Consider the following 22,457-nt stretch of genomic DNA (forward strand, 5'->3'; position numbering starts at 1 on the left):
TTTTTTGTGTCTCTATCTCCTTCACTTCTGCTCTGATCTTAGTTATTTCTTGCCTTCTTCTAGCTTTTGAATGTGTTTGCTCTTGCTTTTCTAGTTCTTTTAATTGTGATGTTAGAGCGTCCATTTTAGATCTTTCCTGCTTTCTCTTGTGGGCATTTAGTGCTTTAAATTTCCCTCTACACACTGCTTTAAATGTGTCCCAGAGATTCTGGTATGTTGTATCTTTGTTCTCATTGGTTTCAAAGAACATCTTTGTTTCTGCCTTCATTTTGTTATGTACCCAGTAGTCATTCAGGAGCAGGTTGTTCAGTTTCCATGTAGTTGAGCAGTTTTGAGTGAGTTTCTTAATCCTGAGTTCTAGTTTGATTGCACTGTGGTCTGAGAGACAGTTTGTTATAATTTCTATTCTTTTACATTTGCTGAGGAGTGCTTTACTTCCAATTATGTAGTCAGTTTTGGAATAAGTGCGATGTGGTGCAGAGAAGAATGTATATTCTGTTGATTTGGGGTGGAGAGTTCTGTAGATGCCTATTAGGTCTGCTTGGTGCAGAGTTGTGTTCAATTCCTGGATATCCTTGTTAACTTTCTGTCTCGTTGATCCTTCTCATCTTGACAGTGGGGTGTTTAAGTCTCCCATCATTACTGTGTGAGAGTCTAAGTCTCTTTGTAAGTCTCTAAGGACTTGCTTTATGAATCTAGGTGCTCCTGTATTGGATGCATATATGTTTAGGATAGTTAGCTCTTCTGTTGAATTGATCCCTTTACCATTATGTAATGGCCTTCTTTGTGTCTTTTGATCTTTGTTGGTTTAAAGTCTGTTTTATCAGAGACTAGGAATGCAACCCTTGCCTTTTTTTGTTTTCCATTTGCTTGGTAGATCTTCCTCCATCCCTTTATTTTGAGCCTATGTGTGTCTCTGCACTTGAGATCAGTCTCCAGGATACAGCAAATTGATTGGTCTTGACTCTTTATCCAATTTGGCAACCTGTGTCTTTATACTGGAGCATTTAGCCCATTTACATTGAAGGTTAATATTGTTATATGTGAATTTGATCCTGTCATTATGATGTTAGCGGGTTATTTTGCTCGTTAGTTGATGCAGTTTCTTCCTAACATCAATGGTCTTTACATTTTGGCATGTTTTTGCAGTGGTTGGTACTGGTTGTTACTTTCCATGTTTAATGCTTCCTTCAGGATCTCTTGTAGGGCAGGTCTGGTGGTGACAAAATCTCTCAGCATTTGCTTGTCTGTAAAGAATTTTATATCTCCTTCACTTATGAAACTTAGTTTGGCTGGATATGAAATTCTGGGTTGTAAATTTTTTAAGAATTGAATATTGGCCCCACTCTCTTCTGCTTGTAGAGTTCTTGCTGAGAGATCCACTGTTAGTCTGAAGGGCTTCCCTTTGTGTGTAACCTGACCTTTCTCTCTGGCTGCCCTTAACATTTTTTCCTTCATTTCAACTTTGGTGAATCTGATAATTATGTGTCTTGGAGCTGCTCTTCTTGAGGAGTATCTCTGTGGCATTTTCTGTATTTCCTGAATTTGAGTGTTGGCCTGCCTTGCCAGGTTGGGGAAGTTCTCCTGGACAATATCCTGCAGAGTGTTTTCCAACTTGGTTCCATTCTCCCCGTCACTTTCAGGTACCCCAATCAGATGTAGATTTGGTCTTTTCACATAGTCCCATGTTTCTTGGAGACTTTGTTCATTTCTTTTTACTCTTCTTTCTCTAAACTTCTCTTCTCACTTCATTTCATTCATTTGATCTGCAATCACTGATACCCTTTCTTCCAGTTGATCGAGTCAGTTACTGAAGCTTGTGCATTTGTCACGTAGTTCTCGTGTCATGGTTTTCATCTCTATCAGTTCGTTTAAGGACTTCTCTGCATTGGTTATTCTAGTTAGCCCTTCATCAAATCTTTTTTCAAGGTGTTTAGTTTCTTTGTGCTGGGTTCATAATTCCTCCTTTAGCTCAGAGAAGTTTGATTGTCTGAAGTCTTCTTCTCTCAACTCATCAAATTAATTCTCCGTCCAGCTTGGTTCCATTGCTGGTGAGGAGCTGCATTCCTTTGGAGGGGTAGAGGCACTCTGATTTTTAGAATTTCCAGCTTTTCTGTACTGCTTTTTCCCCATCTTTGTGGTTTTAATTTACCTTTGGTCTTTGATGATGGTGACATACAAATGGAGTTTTGGTGTGGATTTCCTTTATGTTTGTTATTTTTCCTTCTAACAGTCAGGAACCTCAGCTACAGGTCTGTTGGAGTTTGCTCAAGGTCCACTCCAGACCCTGATTGCCTGGGTATCAGCAGTGGAGGCTGCAAAGAGTGAACATTGCTGAACAGCAGATGTTGCTGTGTGATCGTTCCTCTGGAAGCTTCGTCTCAGAGGTGTACCCAGCCATGTGAGGTGTGAGGTGTCAGTCTGCCCCTAGTGGAGGATGTCTCCCAGTTAGGCTACTCAGGGGTCAGGGACCCACTTGAACAGACAATCTGTCCATTCTCAGATCTCCAACTCCATGCTGGGAAAACCACTACTCTCTTCAAAGCTGTCAGACAGGGACATTCACATCTGCAGAGGTTTCTGCTGCCTTTTGTTTGGCTATGCCCTGTCCCCAGAGGTGGAGTCTACAGAGGCAGGCTGGCCTCCTTGAGCTGCGGTGGGCTCCACACAGTTCGAGCTTCCTGGTCACTTTGTTTACCTACTAAAGCCTCAGCAATGTCGGGCACCCCTCCCTCAGCCTTGCTGCTGCCTTGCAGTTAGATCTCAGACTGCTGTGCTAGCAATAAGGGAGGCTCCATGGGCATGGGACCCTCCGAGCCAGGTGCGGGATATAATCTGGTGTGCCGTTTGCTAAGACCCTTGGTACAGCGCAGTATTAGGGTGGGAGTCACCTGATTTTCCAGGTGTTGTGTGTCATGGTTTCCCTTGGCTAGGAAAGTGAATTCTCTTCCCCCTTGCACTTCTCGGGTGCCTCACCCTGCTTCAGCTCTCACTTATTGGGCTGCACCCACTGTCCTGTACCCACTGTCCAACACGCCCCAGTGAGATGAACCCGGTATCTCAGTTGGAAATGCAGAAATCACCTGTCTTCTGTGTTGCTCATGCTGGGAGCTGGAGGCTGGAGCTGTTCCTATTCAGCTATCTTGGTGCGGATCACTCTAAGACTTTTATATAATTGAGGGCAGGAGTTCCCAACACCTGGGCCATGGAAGCGTTCGGATCCTTGGCCTGTTAGGAACTGGGCCCTATAGCAGGAGGTGATGGACGAGCAAGCATTACCACCTGAGCTCTGTCTCCTGTCAGCTCGATGAGGGCATCAGATTCTCATAGGAGCACAGACCCTATTTCACGGGCTTCTCATGAGAATCCAACTAATGACTGATGATGTGCAGTGGAACAGTTTCATTCCACAAAACTGACCCTGGTGCCAAAATGGTTGGGGACTGCTGACTTAGGGAAGCTCTGAAACCTCCAAAACTCATCCATGGACCTCCGCTTACAAATCTTTGCCTCAGAACTACTAGTAAATCTGCACAATCTCCTGATAGGATATTAAAACTTCATTTATGGAATAGGAACAGCTCCAGCCTCCAGCTCCCAGCATGAGCGACGCAGAAGACGGGTGATTTCTGCATTTTCAACTGAGGTACCAGGTTCATCTCACTGGGGCATGTCAGACAGTTGGTGCTGGTCTGCAGGTACAGCCCGACCAGCAGGAGCTGAAGCAGGGCAACGCATCACCTCACCTGGGAAGTGCAAGGAGGAAGGGAATTCCTTTTCCTAGCCAAAGGAATTTGAGACACACAACACCTGGAAAATCGGGTAACTCCCACCCTAATACTGCGCTTTACCAAGGGTCTTAGCAAATGGCACACCAGGAGATTATATCCCACACCTGGCCCAGAGGGTCCCACATCCACAGAGCCTCCCTAATTGCTAGCACAGCAGTCTGAGATCTAACTGCAAGGTGGCAGCGAGGCTGGGGAAGAATCTATAAAGAATTCAATCAAATTTACAAGAAAAAAACAAAAAACCCCATCAAAAAGTGGGCAAAGTATATGAACAGACACTTCAAAAAAAGACATTCATACAGCCAACAGACACATGAAAAAATGCTCATGATCACTGGCCATCAGAGAAATGCAAATCAAAACCACAATGAGATACCATCTCACATCAGTTAGAATGGCAATCATTAAAAAATCAGGAAACCACAGGTGCTGGAGAGGATGTGGAGAAATAGGAACACTTTTACACTGTTGGTGGGCCTGTAAACTAGTTCAACCATTGTGGAAGACAGTGTGGCGATTCCTCAAGGATCTATAACTAGAAATACCATTTGACCCAGCCATCCCATTACTGGGGATACACCCAAAGGATTATAAGTCATGCTGCTATAAGGACACATGCACATGTATGTTTCCACATTAGCAAAGACTTGGAATCAACCCAAATGTCCATCAGTGACAGACTGGATTAAGAAAATGTGGCACATATACACCATGGAATACTATGCAGCCATAAAAAAGGATGAGTTTGTGTCCTTTGTAGGGACATGGATGCAGCTGGAAACCATCATTCTCAGCAAACTATCACAAGAATGGAAAACCAAACATGGCATGTTCTCACTCATAGGTGGGAACTGAACAATGAGGTCACTTGGACACAGGAAGGGGAACATCACACACCGGGTCCTATTGTGGAGAGGGGATTGGGGGAAGGGATAGCATTAGGAGATATACCTAATGTAAATGATGAGTTAATGGGTGCAGTACACCAACATGGCACATGTATACATATGTAACAAACCTGCACATTGTGCACATGTACCCTAGAACTTAAAGTATTAAAAAAAAAAACCACTTCATTTACTTTTTTCCCTCTTTGACATTCTTCATTTTCTTTTTTATCTGCCATCTATTTTTTTCTTGTATTTTGTCTCAGTTTCTTTCCTTTTTCAGGCACAATGTTCATTTATACCTTGCAAGTGTATCAACCCACCTGCTTCATTCTCATATCAGTGTGTAAGTAAGGAAAAGGAATGAATCAACTGTAGTATGAAACACACTCTCAATCTGAAATCTACATACATATTCTTCACAGTTAGCCAAAGCATGATACCTGTTTTACTTTTTTTTTTCCATTTTAAGAACAAAAGCATTTTCACAAGTGAAATAAATTTAAGCTTAAGAGATGCAGGTGAGCATTGATAAGGAGGAAATGGCACTATTTCCTGAATTATAATACTCAAAACTTCGCTATATTATAATGCCTTTTATCTCAGACAATCCCAGAAGGTTTAATCATTATAGAGCCCACTTTTCTGGGTGCTTGGGGGCATCATACAGAGTGAACAAGAGGATCTGAAATGAAAGAACCCAAGTCCCATGGAAATAAGAGTCTTATTGAATCACCAAAATGTATTCATCGCAGATCCTGGCAAAAATACAATAGGGCAGAGAAGGCTACTCAACAGCTTGGGAAAAATATTGCACCTATTGTTTAAATGCCTGGCTCTGGTGGGAAGCCAATGGTACCAATAGTACTTCTGTTTAACTTGGATGCTTGTATAGTTAATCTTTCAGCAATGTTATTCTTTTTTAGAGAACATGTCTTTTCATGACTAATTTCTTCCAAAGCCTTTTATTTATAGATACAAATGATTTAAAAGCCTGCATTAAATATAATTTCTTTGATTCAAGAAAGCTATTTGAACTTTGCATGAAGACAGTAACATTTAAAAAGGTAGATTTGGAAAGCAATTAAATTATATAGAAATCAAGGTAGATTCTATATCTACATTAAGTTTTAAGAAGATACAATCACTAATTAGGTAATGATAAATGAATAACATTTATTGGGTTCTTAGTATAAGCTCAATAATCCATGTAAAGTATCTAGCATTTGATCTTCACAATAACACTTACTGCATAGGTGCTATTATTATCCCCATTTTAAGACTGAGAAAACTGAAGCCCAGAGGGTTTAGGAAATTTATCCACAGTCACAAAGCTAGTCAGTGGCAGTGGTTGGGCCTCAACACAAGCTCTTATTAATTATTCAATCTGTATTGTCCAATAGAAATACAATGCAAACTCACATATATAATTTTAAATTTTTTAATAGCCACATTAAAAAATATGGAAAGTAACAGAGGAAATTAATTTTAATAATACATTTTACTTTGCCCAATATATCCAAAATATTATTTGATATCTGGTGTATATTTTATAACAGTGCATCTTAGTTTGGACTAGCTACATTTCAAGCACTCAATAGCCTCACGTGGCTTGTGGCTACCATATTAGACAGCGTAACACTAGACCATTCATTCATTTAGCAAATATTTCTTGAGACTTGCTATGTATCAGACATTAAAGGAGGGAACATGCAAAACAAAAGCCTGCTCTTATCGAGTTTAAATTCCTGGGAAAGAAATAGATCATAAGTAAATAAACCTATAATTAAGCAATCAAATATCAGATAGTGACATGTGCTGTGAAAACAAGACAGTAAGTAGGTGACTGCTTTTAATTGGGAAGATCGTAAGAGGAGACATTCTAAGAGATATCTGAACTTTCCTTGAGCATCATACACCATGGAAAGACAGAAGACAGTGCAGTGAGCACTACAGGTCTATTGAGTTCTATTCCTTTCTATTGTATAAATCTTTGTGCTAGAAACATAATATTCATGTGCCTACCTCTGACTCCACAGGTAAAAATTAAAATGAATTCGGCAATCACATTCCTCAGAAGAGGCTGATAATGTTAGGGAAAAAAGAGCTACATATATTTGGTAGGGACATAGCTGGGAGAAAATAGTAGCACAAACACATAAGGTATTTAAAAGATAATCACATGGTCAGGATAAAGGCCATGATGGAATTAAAATAGAATAATTGAATTGTCTGCATATCATTAACTTTGTTCTATTTCATAAATTTCTATACGTTTTGAAGTTTGTTCTGTTCCTTTCAAAGATGCAGACATTTGGTTTGTGTATATGCTAACCAATTGGGATATTCTTGCTCTCTTTAAGTGAGATTATATAAAAATCACTAGATCCTTTAAAGAAATCCATATTTAATTTAAAAAGGCATTAAAATTTGATCCAATATTCTAGCCTTTTAAAACACATGAAGATAGGCTCCTTCTTCTCTTGAAGTATGTAGTATTCCAAATTATTCAGTATTAAACAAGAGAGTAGTTACCAGTAGAGTAAACCCTGCTTTTCAACTTAAAATGAGAGCTGATAATAAAAAGCATAAGAAAATCACACTTACTATAGATAGTTAGTTTTATATCCTTGGCTTGTTTGCCAGCTGCATTAGACACAGTACATTGGTAGCGCCCTTTGTCACTTCTCCGTGCATTCTTCAAATGTAAGACTTGTCCTCTGTCTAGAAGTTCAACATTAGGATCACCCAAAAATAAAGGCCTAGAAAAAATAAAATTTTATTTTATTATTCCATGGGTCTATTTTCAGTTTTCCATATTTCTTATTTATCACAACAAAAATCATTAGTACAAGTTAAAAATACAAGTGAAAGTTCATTTAAAACATAAAACGATATGATTAGCACTCCTGTTCAGAAGAATGAAAGTTTTAAACCACTTTTCTAACGGAAGTTAGATAATCATAAATATCTCTTTGAGATGAAAAGTTTCTCCATTTCAAACTTAAATTATGTAACAATATTAATAGAAATCCAGTAGTGTCATTATTTGTTTTATTCATTCATCCATTCTTATTCATTTTTTAGTTTTTTTAATTTTATTTTTTGGTTTGCATAGCTAAAATTTTTAACATTATCTGGAAAAGAATAATTAAGAGTTTTAAACATTACAGTATAGGAACTGTGGACCAAATAATATTATTTTAAAATAATATCATTATAATATCTAGAAGAGTATTCACAATATCATGAATGGTTATTTTTACTAGAGGCAATAATCATGCCAACTTCTCTAAAAATAAATATCGTAATAAATACAAACGCTTACATAATTATAAATATTGAAAGATATTTATGTCAAAGAAGCTCGTATATGGTTGTCAAGGAAGTCTTTTTCTACTATACAGAGTCATTTGCTGAACACTATAAAATGCTCAGTTTATGTAATTGGCAGCAGATTTATTTTAAAATTTGGTTGTTAAAGTCTATGATATCCTAAGACTCATGCCTTTGAAGTCCATCAGTCTTTTTCAGGAATATCCATAGCTAGTTTTTTAGAAGTTGCAAAGACTTAGCCACATAATGATTAATTAAATGCATTGTCATATTCATAAGACACTAGTAAGACTACAAAATTAAATGACAAACATTTCACTTCCTATGGTAGTATATTTCATTATTTCTTAGTATGACACTTTGTATATAGCTCTCAAAAGTTAAGAGAATAAAGTACCTTTATTTAGTGCATTTTAAGTTTTTTGTTTGTTTGTTTGTTTTCTTTGAGACGAAGTCTCGCTCTTGTCGCCCAGGCTGTAGTTCTATGGAGCTAGCTTGGCTCACTGTAACCTCTGCCTCCTGGGTTCAAGCAGTTCTCCTGCCTTACCCTCCCAAGTAGCTGGGATTACAGGCGCCTGCCACCACACCCAGCTAATTTTTGTAGTTTTAGTAGAGACGGGGTTTCACCATGTTTGCCAGGCTGGTCTCAAACTCCTGACCTCAGCTGATACACCTGCCTCAGCCTCCCAAAGTGCTGGGATTACAGGCATAAGCCACCGCACCTGGCCGCATTTTAAGTTTTTAAAGAAATACTTGATAATATGCTACTCAAATTTAAGTAACTTTGAAACTTTTATTGATTGTTAATTGTGCAAGTGACAAAAAATTTTAAACAAAAAAGCATTATGATGAGAAAAATTATCCTTGGTCTATGACCCCTAATGTGAGTCTGCTTTCGAGACTTCTCTTTATCAGTTCGATTTGCATTCTTCCACATTTTTTACATTTATGAACATTTTTGTTTTTAACAAAATTATAAATATTTTTGGTTTTGTTTTATATTTATAAACAATTTAAACAATTAAAATTGTTTATAAACATTTTTAAACAAAAATGTTTATAAATATACTCCCAAAGATATCTAAAGTTTTAATATATCAATGGTATCAGGTTATTGTTCTGCTTTTCTTTCACTCTACAATAGGTATGGAGATATTTTTGGTACACATAGCTTGATCTTACTATTTTTAATTGATGCACAGTGTTCCATAATATGACTATGCCATAAAGTATCTACTTACTCTCCCAATGTTGGGTTTTAGCCAGCTTTCACTTTTTTGCCGTCACAGTGTCGCAGTGAATATCAATATACAAGCCTCTCTGTGGATATGCATGACTACTTCCATCTCTGGGATACTGCATCACAGTATATGTGCATCAAATTTTAATAGATATCAACAAGTTGCCTTTTAAGGTACTAATTTACATCTTCCCTGTCAGAGCACTATATCTTGATTTCCCATACTCTAGTCAACACTTGGTAATTTCAAACCTTTATGTTTTTGCCTATATGACCTGTAAATAACAAAATTTTATTATTCATCAAATTATTGATGGTATCTTTTAATATGTTTATTGCCTTAGTATACTTTGTCTGTTCATATCCTCCATATATTTTCTCTGTTGCTGTTTGTATTTATTAGTGATTTATAAAAAGCTTGAATACAATCTTTTATTTTATATACCAAAAATCTTGACTATTTTCTACTTAGGCCTTAGATATCTGCTCCCAGAAACTGTAAAACACAAACTGTAACCACCATTTGAGAAATAAATTCTCACAACCAATACAGACCACTGCAGCCACTTCTATGTAGGCACACCTCAGCAGCCCTTGAGATCTGGAGTTGGAGAAACATCTGTAGTTCCTTTTTGCCGGTACACAGAACTAGCTTAGTATTCATCTCACTGTCATAAAAACATTTTCCTTTTTAAAAAGTAAATTCCATGTAAAGAGAAAATCATCTCACATTTGGATCTTGTATTTTTCACTGTTAGCCTTTAGACAGAGGATATTTAGTGTATATTAAATTTGAGTTTCTCTGTGTTTCTAAAATGAATTCCCAACATTTATAGGGAGCTTTGAATCCATAAGAATGAAAAATATTACAAGACTTTTAGACTAGTTTTTGAGCAATATTGTTTTTCCTGTATGCTCATTTAATAATATTCTATGTAATAAAATAATTAAGAGGGAGAAAGTCCACATGCATTTTTATACATCTTTTTCCTATCAATTGAACCCTTGCAACAAATACAGAAAAGATACTTACTTGCCGTCTTTGAACCAATGAATATCAGGAAAGGGAGTGCCTTTGACCTGGCATTCAAGGGCGACGTCATGGCTGAGGACAACTGAGACTTCATTTGGGAAGTTGGTACCTATTATGGTGGGTGGAACTTGAACAAAGACAGTGTATTATGAAACTCTGTTACTCAGCAAAAAGAGCAGGCATGGGGTTAGAAAGCAGTCAATGATTTCTATAGTATTTCAACAAGATCTTAATGTCAAACATAAAATACCACACAACAACACTTTTTCATATCATTTCTGTGTACCCAAACGATAAATTTACATGTAGAAACATATTTATAAAATATTTGCTAGCAAGACAATTACCTGCAAGAATTATGATAGTATAGGATTCATTTTTGGGTGTATTAAACTCATACGCAAAAGTAGCTTAGAATGTAAGTGATCAGTGATGCTTATATAATGTAATTTGCTACCGCGATACATTTTGGATAATGAATGACAATTAACATCACTCTTATAATGTTCAAATTCTACATATACTGTTGTGTTACTTGAAATATATTACCTTTGTCTTTTAAACAACTAAGATGGTAAATTTGGTATGCAATATAACATGAAAAATAATGTGCTAGTTTTTATTCTTGGGATTATCAAGCTTATTAAAGAGCTTCTGGATACTTCTCGGTCTAGTCATCCCCCTTCACACCATGTTAAAGTGTTTGGTCTTCATCCTCAGAAAAATGACCAGCCACTAAAGGATTTCAGTAGGGGAGGAGTGGGGTGTAATCATATTTGTGTTTTAAGACAACATGCTCTTAAGTGAAGAATGAATTACAGTAGCAAGAAGTGGATTCAGGTGAGACCTTAGGCTATTACATTAATTCAGCTCATGAATGATGATAGACTTTCACAGAAGGATGAAAAGACGTAGATCACCAAAGAATTAGGAAGTAGACATAACAGGAAATGTATAGATTTGAAATGTTGGGGAGAAGGTAGTAGTGAGAACCTGGAAGTTCCGGAATAAGCAAGTGAGTGGATGGAGGTATCAGTCCCTAGAATGGAGATCTTGAAGGCAACCGGAACTGGCTTTCACTGGGACCTTTTTGTTTGATATAAAACTAAGATATTCAAGTCACAATACTATGGAGAAAATTAGCTATCTATCCCTAGGCTCAGGGAAGAAGTCTGAATTGGAGATAAAAATTTGGGAGTCATCAGCACACAGATGGAATTAAGTCAAGGGAGCAGATGAGTACCAGGAGAAATAATGTCAATAAGACTCATGATAACAATGATTTCTTAATTTGTTTTTATAACTTATACTTAAATATAATAATGGTGATTTTGTGGAAAGAAAAATTTCAGGCTTTGAGAAGCCTAATGGGAGGAATTATTTTTATGTTATAGCAGTTTATGAATATAATTTTTATGCAGTATCATTCCTCCACCTCACTTCTACTCAAGACTTACAAATTATGTGCCCATTGTAAGGAGCAAAATATTGAAAATGGAGAAAGTCATTTTTTCACAAAGTGAACTTTAAATGGCAAATATAATTTCACAAACTAAAATTATAGAATTTTAAATTTATGATTACCATTAAAATGTCTCACATCCTAATTTATTACAGCTGCTACCTACTTAATTAGAATCAGGACTGACTTAGTTACAAGAGTCAATTAGAATGCAGGGGAAAGGGGATTTACTACCTTCTGTTCAAGTACAGCCTAGCAGCTTCAGGATGTACACAGCATGAATGTGATATATTCTGCATCACCCTGTTGTAGCCACTTCCCAAAGAATATCCTGCCTACTTAACCAGAGAAATTGACAAGAGTAATAATTTCTTATTTTACACAATATAGCAGTACCGCTTTTGAGTATTTGATACTATTGTATATATGATTCAAAGACATCTCTCTATTATAAATAATGAAACTCTTCAAAATTTCTATATCATATGGTTCTGATTAACAAATAATAAGGACAAAAATAACAGAATGAAACTATATTTTTTTTCTGTCAATTTATCTTTTTCTCTTTTTCATATAGTCAGCTCTATTTTAGGTAAGAAATGCCTCTGAATTGTAGTTTTTTAAAAGGATGTTATTTCTTACCAAGCACATCAATGTTAAAGTACTTCTGAGAAGTGCCTGCAATATTAATTGCTTTGCAGGAGTATCTTCCTGCATCCTCTGGAGTGGCTTTGAAGAACTTCAGTATCTTCCCATTGTTCACAATCTGAACAGTGCTGCTTTCAGTCACCTTTAAGGGCCAAAATGGTCAGTGTTATTTCCAATCCTAATAAAAATGCATAATTAAAAAATGAAGTAGAAAGTTTATTTTATTAGTAGTAAGAAATGAACATCTGAACAACTTACTTCAGATGCAGAGGCAAGGAATTACACATATTTGGATGACTCTATTTACCTGGACATTATCTTTATACCACATAATGATGGGAGATGGAGTGCCTTCCACTTCACAAAAGAGATTGGTCAGCTGATTTAACAACACTGACACATTTGTAACTTGTTCTTTATCTTTAATTACTGGAGGAACTGCAAAAAGAGAGGAGTCATAGCTAGGTAGTTTTATAATAAATATTATTTATAGAGATTATTTATAATGGCCTTTATACAGCAAATTCTGAAATATTTGATGGCTAGAAAAGCTAGACATATTTAAGCATATGCTTTGTTACAAAATTAAAAAGTTTTGACCAATGTATTCATAATAACAACCCTTATTGGATTTTTACTTTATTATTTCAAGGTTTTAAATTTAGGATGAAATTTGGGATAAGCTTAAGGGAGAATCTACTTTTATTCCACATATTACTCAAAATATAAGCTTATGGGGTCTTAATCAAGTCACATGAGACTCATTACTTTGTTGATGAGGGTGAATATTGCCCAGTGTCTAAAGAAACCAATATTCATCAAATTTTAAAATATATATACACTTTCACTTATGCAAAATGGCATATATACAGTATTTTCATTAAAGGTTAATAAAAACAACTGTTAATAATCTACATGCTCATCATTAATAGAGGAAGGTCAAATAAATGTGTATGTATACAATGAGATGCTATAGAGTTAGGAACATTAAATAAAATCCAAGATAGATTGTTTAATGAGACAGAGAAGGTGAAAAATGTGAATATAATGTTCTATTATATATGTACATTTTATAAATAAAAAGAGGATAAAACATTGTATTTGTATATTCATAAAATATCTCTGACACACACACACACACACACACACACAGATAACTTTCCTTTATCCCAAATAGAGGATAAGTAGATGGCTCAGCTCAGGGTCAGGAGACTTTTTATCATGTATCTTTTTCTACCATTTGAATTTTGAATGATGTAAAGTCACAATACAAAATTACATGAAAGTTTAAATCCAATAATAAATTCAATCAGACCACCAGATTTCTGTTTGGTGCTACTGCTATTCACATTAATATTAAATGATACCACACTGAGAGAATAATTTAAACATTTAAGAACGGGAGACTGACAAACGTAGTCAGTTACATGATTTTAGCAATATTTACCATGGACTTTGAGGTTATATTTTCTTTCTGTAGTTCCAGCTTCATTGACTGCCACACAGATGTACTCCCCATTGTCATAGGGTGTAACAGAAGCAATAACCAGCAAGGTGCCATCTTCCAAGATAGAAATGCCAGGCTCTCTGCCTGTCAATTCTCTACCATTGTGTAACCATTTGATGGTTGGTTTAGGGGTACCTAAATAAGAAATTAGAGTCTTGTGATATTTTACCACAAAATCAGAAATTATTAAATATCAAATATATCAAAGAGAAATAAAGTTTTTCTTATGACAATAATTTCAAGATATTTCTCCTGGTATGGAAATATGAAGAGATTATGTTAGTTAATGCCTCTAAATCCCAGTGGGTCTTAAGAGACCTATGGTAAAGTTTGAACAAAGTTGTTTTTATCTAAACATTCAGATGATAGTAAGTAAAGCATTTTCCTAGTGAGTTCACAGTGCTTTGTTGGTGGGGCAGGAACTATATTAATCCTACGGACTGGATGTGGGGAGAGTTTTAGGGTGAAATAAAGACAGAGCAAAAATAAGACACTGTCACAGAAATACAACATGAAGATTGTCAACCAAACAGAGTGTATACATGATGTGGAGACATGATGTTTTATAATTCCCTTTTTTAAAAAGGCCTGATATTGTAGAGATGAGGAAACTCTACTGTTCATGCATCTTTTGGAGATCTCATTCTGTTAAACAAAGGATAATAGTTCAATTCTTGAAATGGTAGTTGAGAAAGTAGTGAGACAAATAGCTTTCCTGGATTCATTTATGACTAACAGAATGAATGGAAATTATGTACTCTTGGAGAAAAAAAAATGATACAACAATCTTTGAGTGTATAATAGAATCAAAAGGAATATTGGAAATAAGTAAACATTAAATCTATACTAACGATGTATTTATTTAGCAAACATTTTGCCAGGTATTATTCTAAGCATTTAAAAAAATTATTTAATCTCTATAAGAAGAAGAAAACACATTAAATAAAAATTACATGACTACAGAAGACATTGTTAATAATCCTGTATTAAACGATAGTAAAATATTAAAGGATGAATATATAACCCAGGATATATATAAAAGAATAGCAGAAATACATAGAATATGTCATTGAAGCTACACTTAAATTGAGTTAAAGGCTTAAACAGTGACTATGAAAATTATATTTATGGAAAAAAATTAAAGACTGGCCTATTTAATTGTGCTCATAGTATAATGTCGACTGATGAGAACAAAAAGGTTAAACTGACGGATTCTAGTTGCCTGTCCATGTTGTCAAGAGAAAAGGAGGCTGTAATCATTTCCTTACGTCCCAGTCATTCCTTCATGAACTTTAACCAGACTACTTAATTAATATTTGTTGAGGTAATAAAAATGTAAATGAACAAACAAAAGAAAGAAGTCGCATTATCTTTAATTTTTAAATGATAGAACAATCATGAGTGAGATGAAATTCAAAATAAAAGATAATGAAAAAGATGTCTAGTAACTTTAAATGAATTCAAGCACTATATTCCAGGTGAAAATGAGGAAGTAAGGAAGAGATGTTTTTCTAGGTGGAAAAGGGAAGTCAAAACAAGAAATTAGCTTGGGAGTCAGGAATCCAGAGGGGAACAAGAAGCAACAGGGCCACCAGCGGGTCCAGTGGGAGTGAGCAGTCATAGTACTTCCCTGAACTTAAACCCTTCTAAAGAAGGCCTCCTCTCCAGGCTTCACCTCCCTAATTCTCAGCGACTCTTGGAATAGTTATTGTTAATTCTTTAGGTATCTGGAAAGCTTGCTAAAGATATTTTTCTTTTAATATTGGTAGAAAATAAAGTAATCATTGGTGACAGCGACTGCTGCGATTGAAAAGCTTGCCAGAGAAACAGAGACAGCCATGAAGGCCTTCAGTTGCTGCCGCCCAGGAATAACTGCTAAAAGGCACATGAGGGGGCACAAATGGTACTAGCCATCTGGAGGCCCTCAGGAGGTTACAGAAAGACTACTGCTTGGACTTTGCCAGAACTGCTACAAACCTGCTTTGAATCACTGCTGATGAATATATGCTTGAGACAGGATGTTCTTAATTACCTACTTGGCAGAGTTAGGGTGAAAGTGACAGTCCTTTTCATATTCCCCTGAGGAGAAATAATATCAATCTCCTGGCAGAAAACATGGTAGGATAGAAAGCCCAGAAATCCAAGGAAAAGAAGGGCTTGAATAAGCCTCCAAGTGACAATTTACAATCTGGTCCTAGAATTACCAGTTGAGAGGAGATCTAGGAAAAGAGGTTTTCAGAAGTGTCCAGAACAAACAAAGGAATAGTCCTAATTATACCTCTGCCAGGTTGAGATAAATCTGGAATATTTTGAATAGCTCCAGCTATCACATTGTAAAGAGAAAACCTGCTAAAAAATAAAAAAAAGAATGAAATAAGAAGTAGCAGGAAGGATCTGAACTACCTGGAAAACACGTGAGACTAGGCAAGTTTGAAAGAATGGAAAGTCTTTACATTAAAAGAAATAAAATACCTGAAAGAAAAAAAAAATATTTATTCAAAGAGTTGTTATCCAAAAGATGGGTTAGTTTCTATTATGCTCAAATGTTGTACCAAGGATTGATGTGGAATTTTATAAGGATGGCAATTTGGGTTCAATATAGCATTCTGAAACAATATAACATTATGCCAATGCCTATATCTTTGAGTATTACATACCTTTTGCAGGACATGGAAATGCAATGCGTTGATTGGCCACTCTTTCTTGGAATGGAGTGTTATATGGAGGTTCTAGATCTTCCACTGTGGGTGGTTCTATTATGAAAATAAATGCTTTATCACAGGCTTTATTTGAGCAATTTCAAACTCTCCTAAGGCACAATGAACCACCTGCACTGATGAGCTGCTATCTCTGCTGATTCTTCTTTTAAATATGATTCCTATTTCCATCTGCCAAACATTTCTACCTAGATGTGACACAGCGCCTTAAACTGAAAATTCTCCGAACAACATTCATTATATTATGCTTCCCGCAATCCTGTTCTATTTCTCTTATTCCCTCAATGAAGGCATTATGGTCCACCCAGTCATTTTTCTTTCTCCCCTAAGTTTGGCCTCCATATCCAATCATATAGTACCATATATGTTCGCATATCTGTGTCTTCCTCTCTATATTTAAGACCATTGCTTATTTTCAACCCTTATTTTCTCTTACCAGACTATTCCAATAGACTTCTTATAGGGATCCTTTTCTCAAACATGTTCCCCTTTAGATTGATATTCTGCACAGTCCCCAGAATACTCTCTCTGAAATACAAATCTCATCGCTGACTTATCTAATTCAAATCATTACTTGTACTCATCTTGTCTATAAGATAAAGTTTCAGACCTGTTCTTTCCAAAGTGCCCCCTGTCAGTGCATCTCATGTCTCTGAAAAGCTTCATCATCCATTCATTGTATGCAGAAATTTGGGAGTTATTCTTGAGAACTCTATCTCCTTCAGTCTCATATCCAATCCATCACCATGTCCTGAGTATTTCCTTTCCTAATTATTTTTTAGCCCATTCCCTTCTTTTCCCCATTCTAACTACCGCCATCTTTTACCTGGGCTACTATACTAGTCTATACCAGTTTCCCTTATCTTCTCTAGCTGAATGATTCCCTCCCAAATGAGTGATTTTAAAACTGGAAATCAGCCACATCACTTTCCCAACTATGACTTCTTAAAGTCTTTTTATCGCATTTAGAATAAAGTCTAACTTTATTAGTCTGGTTTCCTAGGTCTTGGATAACCTGACCCATGACCACATCTCCAGCTTCATCACATATTACTCAGTCCTCAGTCTGGAATGCAGCTAGCTGGCCTTCACTGACGATGACTGATTCCAGTGTCCCCAAAATATTACATGCCCTTCTCTTCATATTCTATGTCCTTTTCCTGGAAAGTTCTCTCCACATTCTCTTGGAAGGGTTGCCCTTACTTCTACCTACCCTTCAAATCTCAACTGACATGTCCCTACCCCAAAGGACGCCTTCTGTGATTTGTCTTTTTGTTAAAAGCTTATATAGAGTCTTCCACCATTTCATAAGGGCACTAACCAATGTTTAATTATGTAATCATGAGATTATTTCATGAATTATTATCTTTCCCATTCAACTATAAACATGAATACCCAATAAAGTTTGTGGAATGAACAGGAAAACTTCTCCATTAGTGTCCTAGCCAACCATCCAACAAACCTGGCAATGGGTCAGGTACCTTAGTACTGTACTAATACTTAGAACAGTATTAGTACTAATTAATACTAATACTCAGTACAGCACTAAGAACTATCTAATACTGTGCTAAGTACCATACCTGCTTATCTTTTCTTCTTGTCTTTGTACTAGTATTCCCTCTGACAAGAATGTTCTTCCCCCTGATTTCCATGTGGCCGGTTCTTTCCAGTCCAGAGGATCTCACTCTAAAGATCACCTCCTCAGAGAAGTCCTGCTTGATAGTTGAATCTAAAGTAGGCAACTCTCAGGACAATTGCCTTATTTTAACTTCCTACAAAGCACTTTTCATAATCTGTATTTCTTGTTTATATGTTGGTCTGTTTTCCATCTACTCACACTAGAACAGCTCATGAAAGCAGAGATTTTGCCTTTGTTACTACTTTCTCATCACCATCTAGAATATGACAGATGACTGGCAAGAGCTCAATCAATATTTGTTGCTTGAATACATAAACACTGATCTTTAAATCTTCAAAGCAAATACAGTATTAATAGAGAAGTAGTGGATCTAGATTTCGTAGGGCTCTATTTTGAGTGCACCCCAGCACTGTGAGGTGACAACCTACTCCAATTCACTCTTCCCGCAATGTCTTCCAAACCAAAAATAGTGGGTGGGGCATCATCTAGGATTGTTTCTGTTACCTACATGATCCATGGCAACTTTGTTTCAAAAGTAAGCATACAAAAATTGATGCAGGTTTAGAAATGGTATGTTTCATTTGGGAATGGTTCTCCTTTCAAAGAGTCACAAAAGTTATATAGAGCTCTTTCTGAAGTAATTTAAGATTATCCAAGATAATCTATTTAGCTCTAGGGCTTTTCCCTCACTCCCCACCCCATATACATATATTTTCCTGTATCAAAAATCACCTTGGACATGTAGCGTTATCTCTGTTTCATCAGTGCCTGCTATGTTAGTAGCAACACAAGTATATATGCCAGCATCTGAGGGCATGGCTTGGTCGATGCTTAAAGTTCCGTCTGGATTGCTAACATGCTGCACTCCATCAACCAGCATGGTGCTTCCACCTTTGGACCAGGTGATTACAGGAAGAGGGGTCCCTTGAGCATTACATGGAATATCCACTCTTTGACCAACTTGGACTTTGAGATGTTTAGGTCCACGCTGTATCTTTGGAGGAACTAGAAATAATAATTGGGTATTAATAATCCAACTTTTACAAATTCCTTCCTTTACTCACTTTAAATGAGAGCTCCTTATCAACAGGCAGCATGGAAAAGTGAAACAATTTCAAGATTTGGACCTAGGCTCAGACCATTCACTAGCTAGGTGATCTAGGATAAGTCAGTAAACTTCCTGAGGCCTGTTTCCTTGATAATCCAGGGAAAATAGCCTGTAATCCCAGTACATTGCAAGGATTACAGGAAATAATAAATATAAAACTCTTAGTTCCAAACTTGAGGAACAGTAAGCATTTTAAAATGTTAAGCATCTTTTAATTTGTAAATAATTTTAGGTTAAAAACTCTCTTAAAAGGCAATCCAGGTAATTTCTATAAGGGTTAAAAAGCATTTCTCTCCATGTATTCAGTTTCTGTTCTCTTTGTAGAAGGATCAGACAATAAGAAAAGTTTCTCATGAAAGTCTTTGCTAATTTCAGATAAGAAAACCACAGAGAGCCTCTATCTCTTCCTTTTATCAACTTCCTTTAGAAATTTAAATGCAGTAGTTTATCAAAATACCAGAAAAGGATTCCTGATTTCCACATACTTGCATTGTGCACTGTAGAATCAAGTTGAGCCACAAGGATATAATTATAATTAATGTACCATACATTCTTTAACTTAATATTTAATGAACACTTTCTAAAGGTTGTCACTAACAAGAACCTTATATATTTGATGATAGTATTGTCATCATTTTATGAAAGAGAAAACTAAAGATAAGAAAGGTTAGTGAATATGCCTGATGCCCTAGAGCTAGTAAATGACAGGACTCTTATATGACTTCACACCCCATAATCAATGCGGACACAATTGTCCTGATCATCTGAGAGTGAAATCAGATCAATACTATCTGAGCTAATTTCTTCTGATATTTGAATATCTTTCATCTAAACAATGCCTGGTGTAGAGTATGCACTCAGTGTGTTGAATGAATGAAGAACTGGATGGACTGTGTGGATTGGAGGAATAAAGCAAACTAACTAGGGAGGTGTAGTCAAAGAGTCCTAGAAAACAGAATTTTTTCAGTTGCTGAGATCTTTAAATATTGAAAATGATCATTTAAATACTACTAAATTATTATTTAAAAATTTGTATTAGCTTCTATAAAATGTTACCAGCTTAAACACATTTTCTTTCTACTATATATCAACAATAATAGCAATAAGTGACTGCTGACCTTTAGAAAAATCGAGATCCAAAAATTTAATATAGTTTATTTGATAAAGGAAGAAACAAAAGATTGTTTATAAATAGCAGAAAAACTTTTCAGAGTAAATGAAAGAAAATCACAAGTCTCAGATTTTAGAGAATGTTTTCTTTAATTACTCCATAAACAATTTGGAAATTAGCTATCAAATAAACTAGGATTATGGGTTTTCTTGTGGCCAGTCCACAGGGTTGTCATATGCTCTCATTTCAAAACTCACCATGGACATTTAATTTGACAGCTTGAGTCACGTTCCCAGCAATATTTGTGGCAACACAAAGATACATCCCACTATCTGAAATGCGGGTTTCAGTGATCTTCATTGAACCAGAAGGGAGGAACGTGTGTCTAAAAGAAAGAAATCATATAGTAGACCATGGAACAGGCGAATTTAAATATCCCCTATGCAGCTACACTTCAGTATGAAATTACTACTCTGCAAGTAGTTTTTAAAATCATTTTCCCATCTGCAATGTCTATCTATACACCTTAAAAGCCAGGACTTTTCGTAATTATCTTGTGTATGATGTTCCCGCAAACAGAAAAACAGTTTTATTTTACTTTTAAATCTTAATGGTCTGAAATTGCCAAATAATTGTACATCTTGCTGCTCTACAAAGCAAATGTGTATTTGAGTTAACTTTGAATTTATTTTGAGCAATTTGTTATTATTTTCTACATTGTTAAAGGAAAAAGAAGATATATATGTTCTCAAAAATAGTTGAATATGTTCCTCCTTTTGAGTAGCAATGCAGCTGGGTGAGCCAGACCTACATATAAAAATTTATTGCATTGTGTTAAAATAGTTTTAAAGGTAGTGGAGGCCAGGTACACCTACCTAATACCAAGATTTCTTACACAGCTAAGTCAAATGAATAGTGCTATTGGCCCAGAGACATACAAATGAATAAACAGTTAAGGACAGAGTCCTCCAGAAAGACCTCAGCATATTTGAGAACTCAACATGTAATATGTAACATCAGAGGTTATATCACAAAAAGTAAGGAACGTATTGACTATTCAAAGTGATGTTGTACAACTGACTTTCCAAATGGAAAAATAAAGATATAAAATGAGAGCACTACGTGATATTACTTACAAAATTTAAAATTCAGATAGATTGAAGTCCAAAATGTGAAAAACAAAACTTAAAATATTAGAATTAAACACTGAAGGTTATGTTTATAATCTGCTTCATGTTAAGATACAAAAAGTACACATCTGAAAAAGAACAGATTAATACATTGTGCTCCTTAAAAACTGAAACCTTCTGTACAACAAAAGGCACCACACATAAACTAGACACCACAGCAATAGACTGAGAGAAGATATTTTCAACACATATAAAAGACAAAAGATTATTATAAAAAATAAAGACCAAATTTCTACATTCAATAAGAGAAAGACAAGTCACCAGAAAACTGTGCAACAGATTTATAGGTTATTCAGTACCACAAATGGCCAACAAACACATAAAAAGGTTCTCAGTTCACTTGAAGTCAATCACATGAAAATTAAAACAATCACAAGATACCATTTTACACCCATCAACTGGCAAAAATTCCTAAGTCAGTCAATACCATGCGCTAATTAGAACATGGACACAAGTACACCCATATTCTGCTGGTGGATGGATAATCAATACTGTCCCTTTGGAAAGCAATTTAGCAATGCCTATGAAGCTGGAAGCAGGAGTTTGCTTTGATCAGGAATTGTAGCTCTGTATGTAGGTCCTAAAGAAAGTCATGCATAAGTATACAAAGAGAAATATACAAAGCTATTCACTGAAAAGCCTTGTTTTAAAAACAAACAAAAAAATAGAAAGAAAGAATAAACAAACTAGAATGTCCATAAATAAAGGAATGAAAAAATAAAATGTAGAATATGCATATAGGAGTTAAAATGAATAAATGGAATCCCTATGTATAATAGTAGACAAAT

At 35.7% G+C, this 22,457-nt stretch overlaps 1 protein-coding gene across 1 annotated transcript in view; it reads right to left on the reverse strand.

Moving 5' to 3' along the window:
* Positions 1–22,457, reverse strand: part of HMCN1 (hemicentin 1) — a 452,346-nt gene that overhangs the window by 185,676 nt on the left and 244,213 nt on the right. The window contains exons 23-30 of the mRNA XM_025362857.1: positions 20,737–20,864; positions 18,993–19,265; positions 16,562–16,657; positions 13,845–14,039; positions 12,705–12,835; positions 12,392–12,539; positions 10,288–10,414; positions 7,286–7,440 (exon numbers count right to left, since the gene is read on the reverse strand). Coding sequence (XP_025218642.1) covers positions 7,286–7,440; positions 10,288–10,414; positions 12,392–12,539; positions 12,705–12,835; positions 13,845–14,039; positions 16,562–16,657; positions 18,993–19,265; positions 20,737–20,864 — 1,253 coding nt within the window. The remainder of the gene's footprint in view (positions 1–7,285; positions 7,441–10,287; positions 10,415–12,391; positions 12,540–12,704; positions 12,836–13,844; positions 14,040–16,561; positions 16,658–18,992; positions 19,266–20,736; positions 20,865–22,457) is intronic.

Source organism: Theropithecus gelada, chromosome 1 (assembly GCF_003255815.1).
Source record: "Theropithecus gelada isolate Dixy chromosome 1, Tgel_1.0, whole genome shotgun sequence".
Taxonomy (NCBI): domain Eukaryota; kingdom Metazoa; phylum Chordata; class Mammalia; order Primates; family Cercopithecidae; genus Theropithecus; species Theropithecus gelada.